The sequence below is a fragment of the Vespula pensylvanica genome, chromosome 1 (genome assembly GCF_014466175.1).
Source record: "Vespula pensylvanica isolate Volc-1 chromosome 1, ASM1446617v1, whole genome shotgun sequence".
Taxonomy (NCBI): domain Eukaryota; kingdom Metazoa; phylum Arthropoda; class Insecta; order Hymenoptera; family Vespidae; genus Vespula; species Vespula pensylvanica.
The window spans coordinates 11,176,754-11,202,006 of NC_057685.1; the positions used below are offsets into that span (position 1 = coordinate 11,176,754).

Consider the following 25,253-nt stretch of genomic DNA (forward strand, 5'->3'; position numbering starts at 1 on the left):
CTCATTGATTAATTTGTAATTGTTTTTGACATGCGTGTGCATACTTTGTAATGTGTCCTCTTCTCTTTGTAAATGAAATAATGAAATTGTAAAAATCGATTTTCAGGTATTCTGAGCTTGTGGCTATTCATGGGAAATTGGATCCCCTAGTACACGTTGACCTAACACCAGAGAAGAGGGTCAAGGTAACATTCACTTACGGAGATCTCGTCGAGGTAATTTTAAGTATTTAATTACTTATTTGCTTGTTGTCATGAAGTAATTTCAAACTACATATTTATTATCTTTTAATAAATAATCAACAATGAAGTTGATTAAGTACGTCTAAATTATTTTTTTTTATAGGTACGATCGGTAGATGTATATAGAACAGTTTTCGAATTAAAAACGAAACTGGAATCGATGGTGAAAATACCAGCGAATAGAATGAGACTCTTCTACGTCGATCAAGTGAGTCCACTTTTTTTTACTAACTAATACGAATGTTGTTGTTTGTTTTCCAGAACTTTTGGTTCCTCGAACGGTGCCTTAATAAATGTGAAATAACGACCTAAGAATCCTTTCACGAATCCGCTGAATTTTTCCTTTGTCCTAAATGATCATCATTCGAATCCTTTTTATCAATTTCCTATTCGATGCATTCGAGGTAAACACGAATGAAACAAGTTTTAAAGCTTTAATAGAGTATAACGAAGATGACTTTATATAATAATTACATAATAATATTATTGTTATTATTTTTTATCGCATCACAGGTGATGAAGGGACACCATGGACCAGAGGAGATGTTGTATCCTAATAAACAACTCTATCGGTACAACATCAGTAATGGTGACGAGATCATAATAGATAGCAAGTTGAATCGATGCGCATCAGCACCGTCGAGTACGTCTTCCATACGATCCTGAGAAAAGTCCACTCAAGACTTGGAAACTTCCTAAACACTCGATCATTTTCTTCGGTACATCGATCTTCGTAAATCGACATGATCAACATGAAAAAGAACGAAAAGAAAGACGATCGAAAGAGTTTTTTTCCGTTTATGGATAATAATCGACCGATCGTCGATTCGTCGAGATCGAGAGTCCACTAAAGTTTCTTATCCTGGGAACTCGAATTCGATGAGAAAATGAGATAATATAATGATTAAAAACAATAATAATTTTTGAAGGAAAAAAAGAGAGTTGATAATGAAAACGAAATTCGTAATTACACTCTCATTGTTTTTAACGAAAATAGGAAAAAGAAGAAGAAGGAATAGAAAATGAAGAAGGAGATAAAGTACATGATAATCTTGACAGCTAAAACGCGATACCACATCGACCATAATTTCATTATATATTCACGAATTCACGAAACGTTGCTAAGTACGTACAGCCACAAATAATTAAAGAATATTACAAGGACAAGGATGATACGTATGAAGCTCTTTAAAAGCATTTTCAGAAGAAAACAAACTACTTTTTATGCTTCGCATATAATTTTTCATGATTTATCGTCTTATAACACGGTTGAATGAACAACCGATACTACTAGCTATAATTACTAAAGTTATAACAGATATAAATAAAATTCGTAAATAAAATCAAACACACGACTCTGAACAATTTACGTTTAATAGAATCTTCTCTCATAAAAATTCGACTCGATGATGATTTTCGTTATTGCGAACAGAGCAAGTTTGAAAATCGAGAGCGATAACTATCATGTTGCTTCCATTCTTTCATTAGCAAATTGAATTATACGTACATAAGTAACGTCGATGAGAAGCAACGTGCATGATTGGACGACAAGCGTAATTGATATTGCATTTAAGAAGAGAATTTTATGCTGCGTCTATTATCGACGAGAAGTCTGTATATATCGATATATCATCATCGATAGAATTCGTGCAAGATGTGTTACGTATTTAAAAAAAGAAGCGAAAACTATGCTTTATACGACTCTTTTTATTTAAAAGCTATAAGAAAGAAATGATTTATGTGCTAGTTCCTTTGCACGTTAAATCGATGAAAGACAAACGTAATGATAATAATAAGATCCAACGATAAATCCGTATGGTTCTGATATAAAAGCAAAAATCCGATATATGAACTGGTAATTATGAAAGTGGTTTAAGTAAAATATGAAAAAAATAACATTACTTTATTGCGCAATTCATACGGCAATGGTCTAATTATATGAATTACTCAATAAACTAATTTGCTCAAAGTTTCTACTTATAGTTAGACGACCTTCATAATAACGGACTCATATGAAGAAAAGAGAAACACACACACATTTACATATATATATATATATACCGTGCCAAAAAACAGGGTCTTCAATCGATTTCTCGGTCGTTGAAAATATCTTAACGACGGACCTATTTTCTTGCGTTGAATTATTTTAATCTTTCGATCTTTGTGAATAAATCCAATTTCCAATTACAATTTCCTACTTGATAATAACTTATTCAGTTAATAAAGTCGAAACATTTTATACATATGCAAAAAGATAACAGAATGAATTAAAAAAAAAAAAGAAATGTAATATTTAATTTGTTTACAATGAACGACTGTAAATTCGTTTATTCTTTCTATATCTATCATATCTAAATACCGAAAATCTTCTCTTATTTCTTTCTACTGTAACACACTCACGCGTGCACGCACACATACACACACACAGATATATCTATTTATCTATTAGTATATTTACTCATATTCTATATTTATACATTTCTCCTGGAAACCTTATAAATGTCTTCTTAAAATGATTTCAATATTTCTTTCTTGTATGTCAAGTAGATCATTAATTGTACATTGGGTTCGTAATTCTCATTATTTCCCAAAGAGACAAAGATACGTTTATCTGCTTCTTCTAGTAAACCATCGTCAACCTATCACATGGCTCTCGATTAAATCTGTCGATCTTACTCTCACTTATACGAACTTGTAGAAAAGCTTACATACAAGTTTCGGGTATGAAACTTTCTAACAAAAGTTTAGCCATTAATAATTTAACTGAAATTTAAGCATAACTAACATTTCAAACTAAAGCAACTTTTAATGTTTTTTAATCGATCCTCTTAACACGTTACTTTTTCTTATACGTTTGTTAAGAATCTTTGCACGATAGTGAAGATTAATGGATATGTATGTATGAAAACATTTGGTCTATTTAGACAAACCTTAGATAAAAGAGAGAGAGAGAGAGAGAGAGAGAGAGAGAGAGAGAGAGAGAGAGAGAGAATGTTGCGTGCTTATAAAATGTTGCGCATAAATGTAACAATGTTATTTTTACAGGCTCAAGCAATGTTAGTAGAGTATCTTGTAGAATCGTTCGTTAATGTTTTATAAAGAGGTCGATGAGCGTTGTTTATAAGTTGTGACTTGCGCGTTATTAATAATTAATAGATCAACGTCGAAATTAGAAAATCTCAATCATTCGTTTGTCCGGGACGAACTTTGAAGAGTCACTTAGTGCCTATCTTCTTAACGAGCTTTTCTGCTCGGATATTTCTATCACTGCCTTGTAAATACCGTTGATATACGGTAATCCGGATTGGCAAGGCACTGTATATAATTAAAAATCAAAAAAAAAAATTAAAAATTAAAAAAGGAATAAAAAAAATAAAAAAGAAATTAAAAAATAACAAAAGATGAAGAAATGACAAGCGATTAGTATTTTCACAACAACAAAAGGAAAGGAGAAAAATTCTGTCGGTCTATCATACCTGCAATTGTGAGCCCCGTTCAATCACGTGCTATCAAATTGATGATAAGAATGAAAAAAATGAAGAAAAGACAGATGGATGATGACTGCAAAAGTTGTTAGATTCTGATTTCAAAATTTCGTACGATGTTTTGATTCAACAATTGTATATATGTATGTATGTATGTATGTATGTATACATGATCGTACGAAATTGGAAAAGAATCGGGACGTACGATTTTCTGCAGATAGGAATCGTATGAGAAAATATTATTTTTGTTTTCGCTGTTATTTAACGATCGTTGCATAAGACTATTGTTTTTTTCTTTTTAATTTAATTCGATGAGGGTTTCAATGTCATTTAGGCCTAAAAAAGAATATTATCGTACTGGAAAACGATTGAAAATGAATTTTATCGGTGATTGTCATCTACTGCGGAAAATCGGAACGATCGAAATCAAAGTAGACGAACACTGTGATCTAGCGCGCTATATACGTGTCTAATCTCGGATCGGGATATTCATCTCATTCTCATTTTATAAAACATGATCATTTTTTTTGTGCTGGCGCAAATGTACGTACTAACAAAATAAATCGTTTACATTATACGTACCGACTCTCAATGATTGCCATATATGTTATCCTTGAATGTAACTTGTGCTTCTTCATCGATTTTTCCTTAGTTGAATGTTACTATGATGACATCTGAATATTAAACATTACATCTGACGAGAGATAATATTTTATACTTCGTTAATAATATCGCTTAAAAACTTTATCCATTGATAAAAGAAACTTTACAGTTACCTATAGTAATAAGTTGCATTTTTTTCGGACCAAGATAAACAATATTGCATAAAAGAAATTTTGCATATGCAAAATTAATAGTTAGGTAAACTTAACTAATAAATAATAAGCGATTTACTGAAGAATTTTATATACATATTTGTAAAGGAGAATTATTCCTAAAATTGAAATACAAAAAAGTAATAGTTGTAGACTGAAGGTAAGCACTCATGTTAGTAAGACGAAAAAATTAACTTCAGTTTACAAAAAAGCTTCAAATTAACACAATTAACAAATATTATTAAAATATTTGAGATGTTTGAGGATTACTACAGAGATGGCCTCTTTTGCCAGAGTAGTCGTATCAAATACCAAACATCAAGCATTGACAAAAGATGATTGTTGTAACTAGTTCTCATAGGGTACTCAACACTGATATATCTTATAGCTGTACATGCCACATCCGGGCAATTGCATCAACTTAGAGGCTAAACTAATATAGCACAACAGTAGTATCTGATTCAGAATGAGCGGTTACAAGTAGTGTCTAATCCTAGGTTAAGATCGGCTAATTTTGAACTATAGAAGACAACGGGAAACCACTCTAGTAATCAATAGCAGAGAAATTAATAGATGAAGAAATTGCAGAGAAGAAATAGCGAGGAATCAATTATCAACAGCTGCTAGTTCCGAGCAGACTTTTTATAGACAAACCTGCAAAAAATATTTCAGCTTAAAATAATGAAGTCATAACTACATGGAACGTAAGAAGCCTGTTTGAAACCGTCAAACTAGATAACTTGACGAAGGAAATATTGAAGCTGAAAATGCAGATCCTAGAAATTAGTAAATACAGAAGAAGTCTGTTCTATTCTGAGAATAATACCCAGGACTGATATCATTGAAATGAAACAGATATTTCGTCACCTTCAAACTTACGAAATGTGTCAGGAATTTTACATTTATCTTGGATAGATTTATGCTATTGCAAAAAAGCGGATATCCATTTGATATAAACATGTCACAAATACGGCAACAATAGAGAAAAGTACTATGAAGAAGTCAAGAAATTTTTTACATCCATCGAGGACAATGTCAGATCTATTATGAAGAATGATATAACTTTCATCATAGAAAACTTCAACGTTAAAATCGGATAAGGAAGACGAATGGATATTGTGAGACACTATGAATTAAGGAAATGCAACAATAGAGACAACAAGTTTTACCAATTTTGTGAAGAAATGGGAATGGAGATATTCAACACCTATTTCAAATTACCTAAATAACGATTATACGCATAGAAATCAACTCTTGATGATCCGAAAGGGCCAACTCAGATTAGGAACTAAATCGAGTACATCCTAATGAATAAGCTATTCAAAAATTTGTCAAAAGAGTAACAAACTACTCGAACTCAAATATTGATTGAGACCATAATTACTAAGAGTACTATGTATCGAAATTGTTTGAAAATTGTAGGTTGTAGTCGTATGAAATTAACACCCACGAGGGTCTCGAAATTTTTAAATTATAGATGTTTAAAACGTTATAATAGCAAATTATTATAATATATTTTGCATTATAATAGCAAGAAACAGGAAAACGTTGGTCCTGATGGAATTCCGATGGAAATTATAAAACTAATAAACAAGGACAATATCGATCTCGTAGTCAAACTATTTAATATAGATTGGGAGAAATTTCAAAAATTTTATTAAAATTAACCTTTGTAATTCTTCAAAAAAAATTTAATCCGAAGAACTGCAATAATCATCGTCTGATTTATCCTACGCTAAACCTTATGCTAAAACCTTTCTCCTCATAATCCATGTCAGAATAAGATCGAAATGCGAATTGGATCTAGATGACTCCTAATGTGATTTTAGGAATGTCTGGCATGCACGAAGTTCTCTATTCGACGTCAATATTCTCTTACAAAAATGTCGTCATCAACGTAGAAATATATTTGCATGCTTCGTTGACTATGAGAAGGCATTTGACGAGAAGACAAAGCCCAGTACCTAAAACTAATCAATCTTTGTAATAGGTGGGTGTGGATGGCAGGGATACCAGGTTAATCAAAAATACACTAATCGGAAACATCATACAAAGGTGAGAATGAGAATGAAATTGAAAGACAGCAGAATTAGAGATATAGAGAGAAATCCAACAACAATGTATTTCGTTTCCTTTACTATTCAATCTATATATCGACCGTTTTTCCAAGTAGACACTGCTGTCTTGCTACAATTCGATAGAAAACAAATCGGACGGGAAAACAGCTTCGAATACTTAGGAAGCGTTCTTTTTGAAAATATAGATCCCGATAAGAAGATGAAATGCCGAATTGAAACTGCTTGTACTATTTTCAATAAAATGAATTTTTTTTATTAATCCTTCTTTAATAATAATATAAACCTCGAATTTTTACAAAATGGTAAAATGCTATATTTGGTTCATCTTGCTATATGGCGTAGAAACATGGACTCTTAAAATGTGACTAATGAATCATTTACAAACCTTCGGATACTTAGGAGAATATCTTGAATATATTGGGTGGAAAAAATAATTACTTGCGAAGTTCTTCGGAGAACTCATATAAAACGGGAATCAAGCGAAAGAAAATAGCTTATTCCGGATACATACTGAAAAGGAAAAAATATGAACTTCTCCAACTAATAATCAAAGAAATGATTGATTATCGACGTGGTATCAGCAAACAGCAATTATCCTATCTCTGAAATATCCGCGAATAGATAGAATATGAAAGGTCGAGTATCTCTTTAAGATAGTAGGGAATAAAATTGCATTCGCATCAATAATCATTAATGTCAGTTGTACGAGTGCTTATATTTCTCTAAACGTTAACTAAACATTACATGAGCGTGAATATAAAAGAATGTTTAATTAGATATGAAATTTATACTCGCTAATGGCATAGATCATAAGTGGGCAATTAGCAAACTACGATTTATATGTAACCTTTGCTTCTATTTACTCGCTTCAATAAAGTGAAAGAAAATGATCCCTACTATTTGATACTGCTGTGCCTCGTGAACTGCACAGTTTTTATTATGAAGAGTGATAGAATGATGGCTAGTGAACTTAAGTAGTGGGGGACCGAATTGACCGATGATGAGGGCCGTGCGATCCGTGGTAGAGAAATTGTTCATCTATGATTAAATATTAGAAGTATAGATATCGAGTGGATAATCTATAGGAATCCAAATTGAGTATGTCATTGAATAATTCTAATGTTATAAAAGTTTATTTCACCTTGAATAACAATCGCTTTTGTTCTCTTTGTTTATGAGTTTAGTTTACATATGGCTAATCCGTTTAATGCTTGGGATCTGAAAAAAGAAGAACGCGTTCTGTAAAATCAATTTTCCCTAGACATATTCTAATAGTATATTACCAATAACACATGCGACCTCTGTCGGCTTTGGCACGAAGCGCGATGGTAATTTAAGAGCGCCGTTATAGAAATAATGAAATATTTGTATAGGACTTTTGATGTTTAACATATATGGCTTATAGATAATACAGTAATATATTATTTTTACTATATCTGCGTTCTTAATTATATAATATGTATTCTATTGTAAATAATATTAAGCTAAAGTTTGCTTAATGCAAGTTTTAACGTATAGTAAGTCGTAGTTACATCTTAGGTTAAGTATTTGTGTTAGGTTAGATATTAGGTTATATCACAAAACGACTCGATACACCATCACCAGATGGTTTTCTATAATTGTCAAGAGAAGGCGCTACGATCAACTTAAACTAGTAGAATGAAACTCGTTGTTTCTACTGTTGTGGTTGAATGATACTTTTATATTTTTATACAAATATAATTTTTTTGTGTTTTTATGAAGTGTTTTCTTGACATAAAAAATAAATAACAGAAAGAGGTTTTTAATGGGATAAAACTGTTAATAAATTGAGAATCATGGCGATGTTTGAAGCATTGAGAAAAGACTACAGCGTATGTACCGTTTTACATTATTTGCGACACGTATAACACGTGTTTGTATAATACAAATTGTTATAATTATTTGTAGGATTATTTACAACAATGTTTCAAGATAGCTGATGTGATTACATTCCAAAAGAAATGTGTTGAACAATGTGCCAATGAAAGTGATCGGAAAGCTGCTGTAGATCAAGCTCTCCGTGATACATTACTTACAATATTGATAGAAGATACACCTGAAAATGTAGGATCTCTTGAATCTTATATCACATTTTGTATCGAATTATGTAGAAAAGATTTAGCAACTGTTACTATGCCAGTAATGTTGCTTGGAGATATATTTGATTCCATGACATTGGATAAGTGTGAAAAACTCTTCACATTCGTTGAAAATAATGTGGTTGTTTGGAAAGAGGATCTCTTTTTTAGTCTTTGCAAAAATAATTTATTACGAATGTGCAATGATTTGCTTAGACGCTTGTCTCGTTCTCAACAAACTGTATTTTGTGGTAGAATTCTATTATTTCTTGCAAAGTTCTTTCCATTCTCTGAAAGATCTGGTCTTAATATTGTTAGCGAATTTAACTTAGAAAATCTAACAGAATTTGGTACTGAGAAAGCAGAAGATGTTTTGGAACAAATAACAAAAGATGAAGATAAGACTGAAAATAAAATACCTATAGATTATAATTTGTACAGAAAATTTTGGGCTTTACAAGATTTTTTTAGAAATCCTAATCAGTGCTACAACAAAATGTATTGGAAAGTTTTCTCAGCGGTAAATAGATATTATTATAATATTACCAATAGAATTTATAAAATTGAATTTTTGCAATAATAATTTATTATTTTTGTTATAGCATGCATCTAATGTTTTGTCAGCATTTTCTTCTTTTAAATTGGAAGAGCAACGTAGTTACCCAACTACATGTATAAGACTAGATTCTACGATGGAAGGTTCTCATAAAGAAACTCATTATTTTGCAAAATACCTTACTAATCAGAAATTGCTGGAATTACAACTTTCTGATTCAAATTTTAGAAGATATGTACTGTTGCAGTTTTTGATACTTTTCCAGTATTTGAATAGCACCGTAAAATTTAAAGCGTAAGTAGAAATTTATGTAAGATAATTCCTTAATATTTGATTTCTAAAACATTTAAAGTCATAATAACGTAGTAAAGTTCTCCTAAGCATTTAGTAAAAGCTTTAGAAAATCATAAAACGATGTTTGTTTTCCAAAGCTTCCTTGCCAGTGGCTATGAGACAAGGTCTGCTTTTATTAAATTGAACATTATGATTTTTACTTTACTGTATCTCAATGATATGTTTCATATTTAAGCGAGACGCACGAATTGAAGCCAGATCAAGTGGAATGGGTTAAAGCTACAACGGAACAAGTTTATACCTTGTTGACAGAAACACCACCTGATGGTCCGTCGTTTACCGAAACAGTGAAGAATATTTTAAAACGAGAGGAGCATTGGAATGCATGGAAAAATGAGGGTTGTCCACCTTTTAAAAGACCTGCATCTGAAAACACTACAGAACCTGATGATGATGTTAAGAAAGTTAAAAGACCAAAACGAAGAATCGGCGACGTTATTAGAGATGCTCAAGCTGTTGGCAAATATCACATGGGAAAGTTAGTTATTTCATTTTTTTTTGTAATCTTTATAACATGCTATATGAAATTATATTTTAACAAGTAGATACATAAATTTATATTTTATAGTCCAGAGCTTACGAAGTTGTGGAATCTTTGTCCAAATAATTTGGAGGCATGCAAGTCGAAAGACAGAGATTTTCTACCATCATTAGAGACATATTTCGAAGAAGCTATAATGCAATTAGATCCAAGTGCAATGGTGGAAGAAGAATATAAGTGAGATATATTTTCTCTTTAAAAGATACTAATGTTGAATATTTAACATTTGATTATAACATCATGTTTTTATAGGAAAGTAAACGATGGTAATTTTGGATGGAGAGCGTTGAGATTATTAGCTAGAAGAAGTCCACACTTTTTCGTTCATGGGAATAATCCAATAAATAGACTTCCAGAATATCTGGAAACTATGATAAAAAAGATTGCTAAAGATCGACCTGTGAGTGTTCATATTAATTTTAAAAGTGTTTTGGGAATAAGGGATTTTCATGTTATTATCGATGTCTTGTGTTTGTGGCAATAAAATATACCCTTTATTGAAACACACAAGGATGAATATATAATCTAAATTACAGCAAGCACAATCCGATGTAAAGGTGGGAGCAGATGATACTCCACCACCAGATTCGAACGATCAGGAATATAGTGAGGACGTTTTAAAGACGCAAGAAAGTGAACAAACAGATAATGAAAATGTAGAAACAAAAGGAAGAGAAAGTAAATTAAATAAAGTTACATCCGAAATGGTAGCAAAATTATCAGAAGTGCTCAAAGGAGATTGGAAGAAATTAGCAGCTAAATTAGGTTATACTAATGACGAGGTAGTCTTCTATTTTCTTATTTGATTCATAGAAGAATTAAATTAGAATTTTGTATGATATATAAATTATAATTTTTACAGATTGTATTTTTCCAAGGTAAACCAACTCCGTACGAACAGTGTAAAAGTATGTTAGAAATTTGGGCAGAAGAGGATGAGGATGCATCTGTAGAAAATTTGGCATATATTCTCGAAGGATTAAAGTGTACAGAAGCAGTGGCTATTTTAAAGACTTAAAAGGCAATTTTTCAATTTGCTATAAATGCGAATAAATTTGTTATTCGAGTACAACATTGTGATGTATATAATTACGTGATGTGTAATAAATAAATCAATAATTTTTATCGTAGAGTCATGTCAATAAGTTATTTACGTGTATAACAGGGAGAATGATTGAAGGTGTGAAAAATGCACTTTCCGTTTTTATTTAGAAAGATGATAATAAAGTGTACAAATAATACAAAATTTGGAACTAAAATGTTGTCAGTGCAAACTATATTGAAGGATAATTAGTTGTACGTTTTTTTTTCTTGGGCGCCGCGGTCTAAATTACATTAGAAAGTTCCATTTATTTGCGTTGTATTCGCCGACAAGCATGCTGACAACCTAAGTATATAGACTTATAACGTTTTTTTTTCTCTTTTTCTACATAACTGTAATAAATTAGTTTAATGTTAATCGTAATATATTCTCAAGTTACAGACAACACTGATTCGATTCATGCTCCTGATATGAAGCGATAATGACAAGATGGGAAAAATGTTCGTTTCCTGAAAGAGTAGGAAGTACGAAGTGGGCGAGTGAACATCTTAAATAAGTTTATCAAGATACTGTTATTCGTTAATCAGACAGTTTACGAAGCTTTGGCAATTCTCAAGAAACCATTCACTCGCATAATTCTCGATCAGAAAACAACATTGTACGATTATGAGACAACTAATGCAACTTACATATCGCGCAGAGCATAAATCTGATCTTCACTTGAAACGAACAGCGATTCATCATATGGAATTCTTAATTGATGTTTTTCTTATATCTAACATACACACTCATATGTATCGGCTAAAATGTAAACGCGTCTCGATGCGCGGATATGATCTCCGTTTAGATTTACTTAGGTTTTTAAAGAGCAGTAATTTACGATCTAAACATCAAATCGTGATCAATCGTGCGTGCCTTAGAAATTTTTCCATTCGGAGTTTTCCTCTCTTGTTAGGACATTTAGGCGAAGAAGAGGAAGTTGAGCGTTGGACGTAGATAATTTTTTAAGGGAACGCTTAAATAATTCGAGAGACAGAGAATGCTCTGAGATTCTGAAAGTTTGAGATTTCTTTTTTTTTTTTCAAAACTTATCCGCTCGATTCGACGTTTTCATTAATATTACGGTATGATGATCGATATGAAACGTTGACGAACGTAGTATGTCTAGACGATCAGTCTTCTTTTTAAGAGATAAACGGAAACTTCTCTGAAGCGATAATAAGGGCTTTGCTTACGAGTTATAACTTTGGAAATAGAGGATAGTAGCATTTCAGGATATGAGAAACGAGATGAAACGTGACCGTTTCCATTCTTTTCGCGATTTGTTCACGTTCATTCTAAACATTTTTATTTTTGGTATGTGTATCGCTCGTGGTTTTTTTCGTTTTAACGCGAGTACAGTTATCTCATTCGCAGTTTGTTCGATTCAATCTTTACGGTCAGTACATCTCGATTTCTATTTACATAACGGCTTGGAAATATTTATGTTTAACGAGAATCCTCAATTTTTCATTAACGCTTCCAAGTGTCTCTTATAATCGCTCTCTGTCATCTCTACATCTTCCACAGCATCGCTGTTTCTTCGTCTTCTCGTGACCTCGCTGGTCACTTCTATGCAGAGTAGGGCAAACTTGTTATCGCAGGAATAACGAACTTGCTCCAAAAGTCGACCTCCTGTTAGAGGTGATCCTAATCCGTAACGATCAGAACTGCTTGAATGCCAAGCATCGCAATAAGTGTCCATCGCTCGATCTCCGAGCTTGTGCGAACCATGCCATGCTACTTTTTCCGGCCTGAAATGATATACAATTCATAATAATCCATATTTTATTAAGAAAAGAAAATAGAGTTTGATTTTACAAGAGTTCGATGAGAAAAGTGAAATATTTATTTATTGTTTGCTTTAAGATTATTATTAATCAATTATTTGTTCATTTTTCCTAATTATTTGAATATGGCGCTTAGAAAGAGATCTTCACTGCATGCTTCATCGATAATATGTATGTAGTGTTCAGCGTTGTTGATTCTTAAGGTGTTTAAACGGTAAATGAGATAGTTCATGTTAATTAATCAGATTTTCAGAAAGCGTAAAAGATAACATATGTCCTAAATTTACGATATAAAAAATAAAATATTTTTATCAACAAAGAATAAATTCGTTAATGTGACCATCTGAGTGTAACTCTCCTAACATTGATTACAGATGCTATCTATCTATTATTAACTTTCTCAATCCTATTCTTAATCTTTACGAAAAATAATCTTGTTTAACTTCAGCTGGATAAAACGTTGCTTATAATAAGCGTTAAAAGCATTTCTCTTTGATAGATGGCGCTCCTAAGCAACATTATCAACAAAGTTTAGATTGATACCTATCTTTAAGGGTCATACTTAATATTTGTGCATTAATAATTATAAATGAAACAATCATCGAAAATAAATATAATAGATTAACAATAATCTTAAATAAGGCAATAAAAAAGAAATTGATTGTACATCATAGTATTTTATCATAAATAATTGAACTATTCAAACTGCTCATTTTTGTTTCTGACAATTTTATATAGTATTGATTGATCACTGTTACGTTTAAAATTACTCTTATTTACCAGGCAAAGTCTGTGAGGATATTTTTCCCATTGAAACTATAGATCCTTGGGTTTTGAGAAAAGTAGGCTCCATTGCCATTGAACATTTCCTTCCACGAATTGAAAAGAACGTCACCCTAAAAATGTCCAGATTTTATTTTTGTTTATCCCTTTAATAGTAATACAACAGATTATTTTTTACATTTTAAAGATTTTACCTTGATGTTAACGATCGGAAGATCACGATCTCCAAGTCTGACGATACTATCGACGTTTTGAACTCTAGAGCTAAGGAATGCACGGAAGGTACCTCTCAAGCCTGCTCTCTTTGCTTGACGATAACAAGCGTAATCCGCACCTCTTACACCATGCATGTCTCCGGTAAATGGTTCGTTTAGTGCTGCCATTCTCAACTAAAAATTATGAAATGCATAAATTATGAATCATAGTATATATATATATGTTATGAAATAAGAAAGTATATAAGTAATGAGCCTAATTAGTCACAATGCGTTCTAAATAACGGTATAATTCATCTTACCATTCGAGGATACCACTTGATAGCAGAAATAAATTGTTACTTTCAGTTTAACATCGGATAAATTTATGTAAATTTTGCTATAAAGTATATTAAATAAAAATAACTCACTCCTGTACCGTCCGCCTTCACTGGTATTTGATTTATCAAGTTTGAAGCTTCGAAAGGTGGATTTGCTGGAGGTGGTGCAGTCGTTGGTGGTGCAGGGGTTGTTATTGGAAGAAGAGAGCCAAGCTGAAAGATGTGCGATAAGTATACAACAGTATCGAATTCATGTTTTGTATTCAAATTGTTGTACAAACCGCTATGTATTGCCATCCATTGTTAACTCTTACAAGCAAGGCTTGTTCGTCTATGATATAGGCCAGAGTACCGACTGGACTGACACTGGACATCTACGATAACAAAGAAAAAGTTGTTGATATAAAAAGGAACTTTCGGAGAGTATTACTTTAATATATTAAGAATAATGATATCTTTACTTTTGTCATAGCTTCCGTATTTTGAAACGTTACTGCTCCTGGAACAATCTTTGTTGTACTTTCCAAAGGACCTCTCGTAGCCGCAGTAACAGAACCTTTGATGGAACGATATCGGTTTATTAATTATAATTAATTTTATCTATGAAATACATAATTAAATTAACAAGATTTCACAGATTTCTTTTATTTTATTAACACAAATGATATTTAAATAAGAATATATTTATGAGTTTTGATTATTAAGAATGATTGATATAATATTATGAAGAATATATGATATAATATTATGAAGTTTTCAGTGTTATGGTAATTTATGAAGCTACCTAAATGTTCCTTTAATTCTTTCAGCTGCTTTAACTCGCGAAGTGCCTTCAATTCGTCCAGACTGCTTCTGGGTCCTTGTAGTACGCACGTAAGCAAATTTATGTTTAAATTACTATGAGACGTTCTCATGGGAAATACGTATATGCATGTATTTCTATAAACGTTGCTTTGTACATTGATGTTGCTTTGTTATCTTTAATTATGCATAGTATCCTACCTTGTCTCATTCCGTAATAATCTCTTTCTCCGAAAATATGACTTCTTCCAATTCCTGGTTCGCCTTTTTGCCCTATTAAAGAGAGTCCAGGTGGACCTGGAGGTCCTGGAGGACCTGGTGGTCCTGGTACAGGAACATAGTTTCCTTGAGAAGGTGGACCAGGTGGACCCGGTGGTCCTGCTGGTCCTCGTTGTCCGTCTCTTCCATGCTGTCCTGGAATTCCCGGCATTCCGTCATCTCCTTTTTCACCTTTCCTCTAAAAAAAATGATATGATATGAATATGAGCATATTTTATCTTGAAGATTATTATTTAAGAATCTTACACCAACTGAGATTCCATAAGAACTTGGTGCTCCTGGTTCTCCCTTTTCTCCTTTCGATCCAGTTGAGCCTGGACTTCCTGGAATTCCTGGTGTTCCAGGACGACCCTATGAAAGTTTATAAGACAAGTTTTAGTTATTGGAAATCGATAAACACGAATCTCACTTCCTCTCCAAATAAAGTTATTTCTATTTGAACTTTCATTCATCATCTTTTTTTTCTTCTTACCTTTATATTATTCTTCATGCAGCATTAAAAGAGAAATATGCGTGAGTTTATTCGATAATATAATGCAGGATACGTAAAAGAGTTTATTCGAGTGGAAAGAAATCAAACGATTCGGTAAGAGAAATTTATTTTTTCCTTACCATCCATCCTGGTAGACCAATTTCTCCCATTACTCCTGGCTTTCCGGGTGGTCCAACAGGACCTGGTGGTCCAGGACGACCTCTTCTTCCTCTTTTACCTTCTGCACCCTTTTCTCCTTTGATGGTAATATAGTCACCGGAATTGGCAATGGCGGTAACACCGGGAGGACCCTTTTCACCCCTTTCTCCCTTTAAACCCGGAATTCCAGAAGCTCCGGGAACTCCGTCTTTACCGGGTTCGCCTTTATCTCCTTGCGGTCCTTGAATTCCATTTACACCCGGTATACCGGCTGGTCCGGACTCCCCTTTATCTCCTTTCTCGCCTTTAGTTCCTTGATCGCCTTTGTAACCACGTGGTCCGGATTCACCCTTCTCGCCCTTCTCCTCTAATCCTTTACATGAATTTCATAAATCAGTTTATGAATGAAGTTTGTAACCATAGAGAAATCATTATTCGTAACTTATTATTCTATTTATCGATTGATTTTTTAACACGATAGTTTGTAAATTTACTAATGATTAAAACGTTTATTTATAATTTACAAACTATCGATAAATATAAACTATAAATTTACTACATAATTTATTATATAAATTTACTACATAATATATTATAGTAAATTTACTAATGATAAACGTTTATAAATATTTCATTCGTTGAGAATGGACAATAATAATCATCGTAAAAGAATGTATTTTTATGAATCATTTCTCTAATTGTAAGAGATATATATAAAATTGGATATAAAAAAAGTGTAGAGGAAATTGAAAAAAATACAATCGTATATTTACTCGAATGGAATGAATTAATTAAAGTACTCTAATTAAGCCGCATTTCAATTAAAAGGAAAAAAATGTTTCAGACGAAGGAAGTTCGTTGAGTTTCAAGATATTTGGTAGTAAAATAGTGGTACGAAACCATTTACGCTTTGTAGAATTTGCATTCGGCGAATTTAGTTAACGGATAGCGTATCAAGTTATTTTGCCAGCTGTTGATAGAGAAGTAATAGTATAGCAGTGGAAACAGAATGGATTTCGTAATACAAAGCAATGTTTGCGGATATTTTATAATTTCGTTTAGATATTCTAATAACTTTGTCGTTGATCTTTATACGTTATATAATATTTAATAAACTTCAAAGAGGTAATTATTGAAAATTTCACCTAGATTTCTAATATGTACTATGCAAACTGTTCTACTAATTTAATTTTTATAAATGACTTTTAATGAATTTGAATAAAGTAATTATTCAAGTTCTCACCTGTATCTCCAACGTTTATACCACCTGGACCACTAGGTCCTGGTGATCCTGGTGGACCAGGTGGACCTGGTTTCCCTTCGGGTCCAGCATCGCCCTTGTCACCCTTTTCTGCTGGTCTTCCATTTTCTCCAGGTGCACCAGGAAGTCCTGGTGCTCCTGGAGCTCCTGGTTCTCCTTTAAATCCTTGAATACCTCTTGGTCCTTCCTTTCCGTGTTCGCCTTTTCCACCTTTGTGACCAGGTTCTCCTTTGACGCCCTTTCCACCCGGAATTCCGGCTTCTCCTTTAGGACCAGGATTTCCTGCTGTACCTGCTTCACCTTTCTGTCCTGGCAGACCTGGTCTCATCGTGATACCTTCGGTCTAAATAAAATAATAAATATTAGTTATATGTTTCTCGATCCATATTTCAAGTCATACGAATGAATAGACTTAAATAGATTTAAATGGATAATGATGAATAAATTGTTAAAGCATCCTTGAATTTTATTCTTTCGTAAAAACTCATGAATTTATACTTTAAAATATATTGATAAAAGTTATGTCTTCTCATATTTTATACTTATGTAGAATGAAACGTTTAAGTAGAAATATGTGAATATCTTAATTTGTTTATATATACGCAGGATAGCACTTAATAAAAATTATAGTTTTTGGGAAATAAGTATAGCGATAGACAAAATTTTTCCTTAAAATCATTTCTGTTACCAAAGACATATCTTTTATTAGTAAGTAACATAAGATATACATGTGTTCCCATTAAAATGTTCTTGAATAAAGCATAAAAGTTTATGCATGAAATTTATAAATATTCATTGAAAAAAGGATCGAATATATAAAAATAATACGATTTAGTGCTTTTGTTATATTGTCTCTAGTCTTTAGTAAGATTAATACGACATCAATGTAACGTCCCAAGAGGTTGCTGCTGAGAACAACTTAGTGTTTGATATACGTTCTAATGAAGGAAAACATTGCTTAGACGAGGATGAATACTTCAATTTATCCTCGGAGATTCGTCATAATGTAGTATCATTTTCGCAATAATGTTATCTTAATTACGCGTGTCTCTTAAATAAACGATGTATCTGTAGCGTAGATTTAGGGTGGAAACATCCTTACGATGTAGGCACTCAAGGCATGCCAATTGGTACTCACCCTGTAAATGCCTCGCGGCTTCCAACTGGGCTGCATGCACATAACAGACGAAATTTCTCTGTTTAATCATGGGAATAAGGAGCAAAGCATATACACGACGCAAATATAGACTTCGCTTTTATCTCATACTAATGGCTACCGATAAACAATAATAACTCTTTGACAATCATATCAATTAATTATGCAATAAGTCAATTATTTGTACGATATAAATGGAAAAAACTAAGAGAAAAAGGGAACATTTTCTCTTATATAAAACCTTTGTAATCCTCTTATATAAGACCTTAAATATCTTCATTATGCTAAATTTGAAAGTTTTATTTAAAACGCTTTTAAAATTTTTTTTTAGGTCAGTTAGAAAACTAAAAGTATAAGTTCTTAATAAAAGTAAAGTCTAATATAAAAAGATTTTTTGTCTTTTTTTTATCTACAAAAAGTTATTCGAGGTATTAAATGTGAGATATACGTCAAAGAGTTAATTTTATCAAGTTTATCTTTTCAAACGTTGTTTTGTTTTGTTTTTTTTTTTATGATAACACGCGTCTAATTAACGCGAAAAAAGAAACAATTATGGATTATTATTTCACAAATTTTTATAATAACGACCCGTGCCTTTGTTACTTTTATAGTTTGTCTATATTTCAACGTCCAAATTTGTCTCATTAATTTGTCATTCTCCGGTGTGTAGTTTCTTTTCGAGAAGTTCCAAACTCCCAAGCAATTTTCGCTGTATCAAAGAACTTCTCTTTTTTTCCTTACCCCTACACCTTTTATTCTCCTCTTTTACTTGCCTGTTGTTCATCGCGAATTTATTCTTGTAGTTTCCGAAGGAACACGGAATTTCTCAGAAAAATCTCCGAAGACTCGGTTCTGCGGGATCTCAAACTCTCCCTAACGTGAAATTAAGTAACCGTTGAGAATCTCATTGAACATTATTTTCGGAGTAATCGTATTAGAGTAGTTTTTAGAGTAGTTAGCAAGAATAGTTGCAAAATTTGTTACTCAATGTTAATGCTTTCTCTCTAATATGTGGAAAGTGAATTTCTTTTTTTTTTTTATAGATAACAAGTGCAATTCTAATCAACTTATCTGTAGAGATGCAACTAACACAATGGAACGTGGATTAAACGATATATTGTTTATTTGGAAAATTAATAATTTTATCACGTATAACAAATGTACATTTTTTAAATTAACAGATATTAACTTTTACTGTAGTTCGTAATAAAAATATACTCGATTATCCAAAAATTACTTATCGATTACCAATTATCGGAAATATATTGTTGTCCCGATATTATTTCCGATAATTCAATGCTCTATCGTATTAGTTCTCGAATTATTTGAAAAAGTTTATTCAAAAAGGAAAAGAATAATTTATTTCGTTCCACTTTCTAATCATCTATATAGTTAAGGAAAATCTTTGAATGGAAATAGAACACGTATCGCACTGTGGGGAATAAATAATGACCTATACGATAACGAGTGAATTTCAGGCAACATGCTACTCACCCTTTTCTCATTTTATTCGTTCTAACGTTTCATTCGTGTTCCTTTTCTTTCGTCCATTCGCATCTCCTTTCTAGCGAATGTCAGAAACATGGAGAACCGATGTATTCATGAACATGAAGTCACAACTTGCATTTCGAGATTACGTTCCGAACGATATAGATCGTGCACCGTTTCTAAACCATTTTATTTCTCCACGTTTTATACGTAAAATCGTTCGTACGTACTTACATGCGTATTTCTTTTTTATATTGATCACAGATAAATTTTATACAAGATCGAGCATTAATTATAAATCATGTTCACATGAAATCGTACATAGACGATTTTTCGCTTATTTATTTATTCGATAAAGTTTTCTATTTAATATATTTTCAATATGAAATATTGAACTAAAAAGAATAAAATGAAAAGGAAATGAACGTCCACTTGATGTTCCTTCCGGTCATTGTAACTTTCCAAGGAGCTCGATTAAAATCGAGGTAGAAGGGTTACCAACGATCCCTCTTCCTCGTTAAAATAAAAGCTAAGGGCAACAAGGACGATGAGGCAGACGCTCACGTTTAAAATATTTAAGCTCGATCCGTGCGCTCGTCTTAGAGAGGAAAACTACCGAATTAAGCGTTACTGTCGGCCTGAGAAGTCGCCATAAGAGAAAGAGAGGGAGAGAGAGGAAGAGAGAGAGAGAGAGAGAGAGAGAGAGAGAGAGAGAGAGAGAGAGTTAGAGAGGAGAGGACAATGGAAGCAGTCTGCTTAGAAATTCGTCGAGTCTGTGTCTGTCTGGAGTCTAGCGCCCGAGGAGTCGTACGAGAGAAATGGTGAGTTCGTTAGGGCGCATAAGAGCTGAGATTCTTAGAAAAGAGGATGAGAGATGGGCAAGAGGAAAAGAAAGAGAGCGTGAGAGACGGAGAGAGAGAAAGACGAGGAAAGATCAGCGAAATGCTGGCGATGCATCACACGTTGTTACGATGTGCAGTTCCTTTGAAATCGGTGAGTCGTATCGTAAGTGACATCGAGACATGCTCGTTAGAGCCGAATGTTCGTCTCTTTGATAAAATCATATCAGAGACGATCGGAAATTGTACGTGAAAAAGAACGTCAAGATATCATCAAGGGTACTTTCTCATTCAATAACGATTGAGAAGCAATATATCTATCCTATTATCATAATCTCTTTCTAAATTCTTTCTTTTACTTTTTCGTTTTCTTTTTTGATCATTTCAACGAGAGTCATACGGACTATTGATCATTTGTTATAATATAGAAACGGATGTAATCATTTTCAGGTACATAGGTAGGAGAATTCATAATATAAAATGAAGTACATTTTGAGAGGTCGAATTTCATGGTATCTCGATTTCAGAACATTCGTACCGACGACTTTGTTGGCAAGGAACTCGAGCACTACCTTTCTCATCCTTCTCCTTTTCTGTGTGTTCTGCTCGCATATCGTGTGTGCTACGGTTATCTTACGTGAGTTCGCATCGTGAGAAGCTCGATTTCCCCGAGGAATACAGAAACCAATTTCTAGGCTGCCTACTGCACCGCGACCGTCCGACCGACCAAACGTTCGACCGGCCAGGTGAGAGACAGAGACTCGAGAGAAGGGACGAAAGTGGCTGAGGGAGTTTGTATCTCGTGAAAAGCTTGTCGTATAAGGAGACGAGAGATACGTTCAGTTAAGTGTTTGCGTGTTTCGCGAGTGTACCAATCGTCTGAATGAGAGTTGGCTATACTGTCGAGAATACACATCTTGGAATTTTAAAAAGGATCGGTGATCTTTCAGATAATATTCTCTACGATATTTTAAATTTGTAAAGAAAATTTTTATGTTTTCCACGAATTAATTCAACGTATCGTAATTCTATATTTTTGTTATTTTCTGTCGATTTTAATTTCATTTTTTTTTCTGATTTGATCGTCACGATAGAAATTTGTGAAAAATACATCGACTTACATCGTAGCCAGAGAATTCGCCCTTGCCCGGTGGTCCAGGAGGTCCTTGAGCTCCCTTTTCACCTGGTATTCCATCCCTGCCTGGTTCACCTTTTTGTCCTTGAGGACCTTCGGGTCCTTGTATTCCTATATCTCCTTTGTCACCTTTTGGTCCAGGTGGACCTTGTAATCCTCTTTCTCCGGGTGGTCCTGCTGCACCCTATACCAGAAATAATCTTTAAATGACCGATAATCGATTTGTTCTTTTTCTTTTTTCATAAAGAAAATCAATCGTTCTTATTTCATTACTTTTAATTAAAGAAGTTATTTTACGTACAGTTAGTCCCATCTGGCCTTGCTTTCCTTCTTTTCCAGGAACACCTGGTTCACCTTTCGGTCCTTCGATCATTTTTGGCATCGTAAAGGATGTCATCAAGGCTGTTGCATTGCACGTACATTCACCTGGTTCTCCTTTAGGACCTATCGGACCGTGTGGTATTTTTATGGGCCAATCCTAAAAAAATAAAAAATATTAGATTAACGAAAAGGCAATGAATTTTTGAAAGAAAAATTTTTCATCGAATTGTAAAGTGAATTCAATGGCAAATGGAACGTATTCATATATCGAATAGCTATGATATCGATATGAGTGTTATGCACAGTGTTTCCTGATATACGCTTCGATATTCTCACGCTAAATCAATTCGCTCGAATAATCAGATGAATGACTGATCGCGGATGCGAACGTGTCATATCCGTGTACCGTAAATACGAACATCACATATTATCGACGTACGAATGACTTATATAACGTCATGACCACAAGGGTTCAATAAATGAAGTTATTTATTAAGGCATTCAGAAAGAGATACGTTTAATCCTTTTTACCAATTTTAGGATTGGAAATTAACGTTTATTTAATTTATCACGATTATATTCCGGTTACAGATATATAAATCAAGGTTTTATAAAAGGTATTAAAAAAGACTATGGACTAAACGAATTCCGAGGATTCACAGTTTTTTGGCAAAATTTCAAGAGAATTTTATCGCAATATCTATAGCGTGTACAAAAAACATGTGCCACATGAATACATAATTTTTATACACGTTATAGAAATATATTTGATAGAAATAAATGAGATTATATTTTTTATTGATTTCATTGTGCTTTTAAAAAATTGTCGACGTATAGGACATCTTCCAGGACATCTTCTTCCATACTATTCTTTTAACGGAATCAATAAACAAAAATTTGCACCTCATCGTTTGGATCATATCCAGGTCCAGGTGGTCCAGGAGGTCCTGGTGGTCCTCGAACGCTCTCGCCTTTATCTCCCTTTTCACCTTTCTCACCTTTCGGACCTTTGTCTGAAAGAAAAGACATATTCTGAGCGTTTTATTTTTATTCGGAACGTCATTCACCGATCCGCGGGGCTTAGGCATTGCCCTCTTTTGAATTTCTTACGAAAGATATTATTTCACAGAAAGCTACAGCTGCGGCTTTATGTAAATGCTATTACTCACAGTCTGGATTGGGAGGTGGAGGTGTGATGAACGGCGGTGGGTTGCCTTCCTCGTTTTTATCTTCGTCGTATTCTCGATCGATCTGCGAAGGAATAATGGAGAAGAATCGATAACGTAAATATATGTGCACGCGTTTTATCACCGTAGGAAAAAGATCACGAATTTGGCAATTTTACGATTTAACATAGTTGCTCGTTCCAATTTAATTTCACGCTTTAATTTAGGTATTTATGTATATATAGATAAATAATAACAATCAGACGTTAAGATGATTATGAAATTGGTTATTAATTAAGCGCTTATATTATTTTGCAAATTTGTTTGATTAGTAAATCGTATTAGACTTTGGTATTAACGATTCCTATATAAAACATTCATTCGTATCGTTAAAAAATAAGCAAATTGAAAATGTTAAAAGCCACATCGGTTTAATATAAAATAGTGAAGATAGTAAGTAGAATTAGATTTTCCTATTAACCATTCCCATATAAAATATTCATTCGTATCGTTAAAAAATAAGCAATTTGAAAACGTTAAAAGCCACATCAGTTTATTATAAAGTAGTGAAGACCGTACGTCGCATTTTCACTAAGGTTCCCACTCGATGGATGCTTTTAAAGCGAGCACATAATATTAGACACTGACGGTGATTAATGAAGTTTCAGGCAAATCAGGCGGTCGACTGTACGGTTAGCACACACGACACCTGCCCTAAGTGTTTTCCAATAATTATTAGTAATGGCGCGGTTTTATCGAAGGGGGTAGTCGTCCTTCGTTCGACATTTTTCCGTGATCGACGGACGTTCGCATTATTGGGAAAATATCAATGATAGAACGAATTTGATCGTTAATTTTTTCAAAATTGGATTATGAATGATGAGTAGGATTTAAAATAAAAATTTATTACGTAAGTTTGCTGGGACATGTATCTCGTTAAACATAGTTTTATATTGTTTTATAGTTTTTGTTATATTTTCAATATTGTTTAGTATTTCATGCAAATTCACATACTCAAATTTTTCTTGGAAATATGCTTTCTTTCTACATTTTTTTTCTCTCGTTTATCATAACTACGAATATATACGAAAAAAATAAATAAAGTGATGCTTCTCGAAAAGATTCCTGACCGGACAGTTGAAGTCATGACCATGCCAAGCATCTAAAGCATTCTTCTTTCTTGTAACTCACGTATCTGCTGTACCGCAATGCCGCATTGCCGCTCTTCGAATCATCGACATTTCAGCAGAACATTTAACGAGCAACATTTTTCTAAGAATCTCATATAAAAACAACTGTACAGAAAATACGATTACATACTATACGATTAAAATTGTATTTCATAATAATTTAGGATTAAAAATAAATTTATAAATAAAATAATTGCACAGTTATAAATAACGATCACGGATAATCGTCAGTTCATGTAATTCCTTGATTAGCTTCGTAACTTATTAAGTACTAATCAACCACGTTCCGACAATAGGATAGCAATCTGGTCCGCAATTTGTCGTTCGTTTGATTTTCTCCTTTGACTATCAGGGGTAAACATTTTCGTTGCGCGAATCCTGTTGCCATTGTTAATTTCGTGTTTTCCTACATACTGGAATGACACATGTACATACGTGTAGATAAGTATAAATGCATATACATGTATCAGTATAAATGTAAACGATACTTGAAGTCCCTCCATTTTATTTTTCAGTTTGCATTTCAAAATTCATCATTTCCTTTAAGGCAATACGAACTTCGTATAATATTATTTTTATATCCTTCGCATCCTTACTAGAGGGAAAAGAAATGATCGAAAGAGACGG

The 25,253-nt window shown here is 33.0% G+C and overlaps 3 protein-coding genes across 5 annotated transcripts in view; 2 read left to right on the forward strand and 1 right to left on the reverse strand.

The window, feature by feature from the left end:
* Positions 1–6,879, forward strand: part of LOC122633640 (tubulin-specific chaperone cofactor E-like protein) — a 17,560-nt gene extending 10,681 nt beyond the window's left edge. Inside the window, exons 4-6 of the mRNA XM_043821757.1 lie at positions 107–215; positions 346–450; positions 756–6,879. Coding sequence (XP_043677692.1) covers positions 107–215; positions 346–450; positions 756–908 — 367 coding nt within the window. The 3' untranslated portion in view covers positions 909–6,879. The remainder of the gene's footprint in view (positions 1–106; positions 216–345; positions 451–755) is intronic.
* An 820-nt stretch (positions 6,880–7,699) lies between these two features.
* On the forward strand, positions 7,700–11,300 carry LOC122633628 (THO complex subunit 1). Of its 2 annotated transcripts, XM_043821734.1 has the most exons (10): positions 7,700–7,718; positions 8,364–8,473; positions 8,550–9,239; positions 9,322–9,569; positions 9,707–9,733; positions 9,805–10,107; positions 10,198–10,347; positions 10,423–10,570; positions 10,707–10,952; positions 11,033–11,300. In XM_043821734.1, exons 2-10 carry the CDS (start codon positions 8,438–8,440, stop codon positions 11,186–11,188), a joined length of 2,004 nt encoding a protein of 667 aa, XP_043677669.1. In that variant the 5' UTR covers positions 7,700–7,718; positions 8,364–8,437; the 3' UTR covers positions 11,189–11,300. The 2 variants fall into 2 exon arrangements, with proteins under 2 accessions (XP_043677669.1, XP_043677679.1); XM_043821744.1 differs by lacking the exons at positions 7,700–7,718; positions 9,707–9,733 and having other exon boundaries at positions 7,984–8,473.
* Positions 11,301–11,353: 53 nt separating this feature from the next.
* LOC122633619 (collagen alpha-1(XVIII) chain) overlaps positions 11,354–25,253 on the reverse strand; it is a 210,243-nt gene continuing 196,343 nt past the window's right edge. Inside the window, exons 7-24 of one of the 2 annotated variants that reach the window (XM_043821712.1) lie at positions 23,440–23,521; positions 23,174–23,283; positions 22,251–22,427; positions 21,936–22,133; positions 18,470–18,499; positions 17,314–17,674; positions 16,052–16,443; positions 15,912–15,923; positions 15,686–15,790; positions 15,362–15,617; positions 15,144–15,218; positions 14,821–14,915; positions 14,641–14,733; positions 14,450–14,572; positions 14,342–14,356; positions 14,019–14,213; positions 13,822–13,937; positions 11,354–13,005 (exon numbers count right to left, since the gene is read on the reverse strand). In XM_043821712.1, coding sequence (XP_043677647.1) covers positions 12,714–13,005; positions 13,822–13,937; positions 14,019–14,213; positions 14,342–14,356; positions 14,450–14,572; positions 14,641–14,733; positions 14,821–14,915; positions 15,144–15,218; positions 15,362–15,617; positions 15,686–15,790; positions 15,912–15,923; positions 16,052–16,443; positions 17,314–17,674; positions 18,470–18,499; positions 21,936–22,133; positions 22,251–22,427; positions 23,174–23,283; positions 23,440–23,521 — 2,727 coding nt within the window. In that variant the 3' untranslated portion in view covers positions 11,354–12,713. The remainder of the gene's footprint in view (positions 13,006–13,821; positions 13,938–14,018; positions 14,214–14,341; positions 14,357–14,449; positions 14,573–14,640; positions 14,734–14,820; positions 14,916–15,143; positions 15,219–15,361; positions 15,618–15,685; positions 15,791–15,911; positions 15,924–16,051; positions 16,444–17,313; positions 17,675–18,469; positions 18,500–21,935; positions 22,134–22,250; positions 22,428–23,173; positions 23,284–23,439; positions 23,522–25,253) is intronic. The other variant, XM_043821724.1, reaches the window with a different exon arrangement.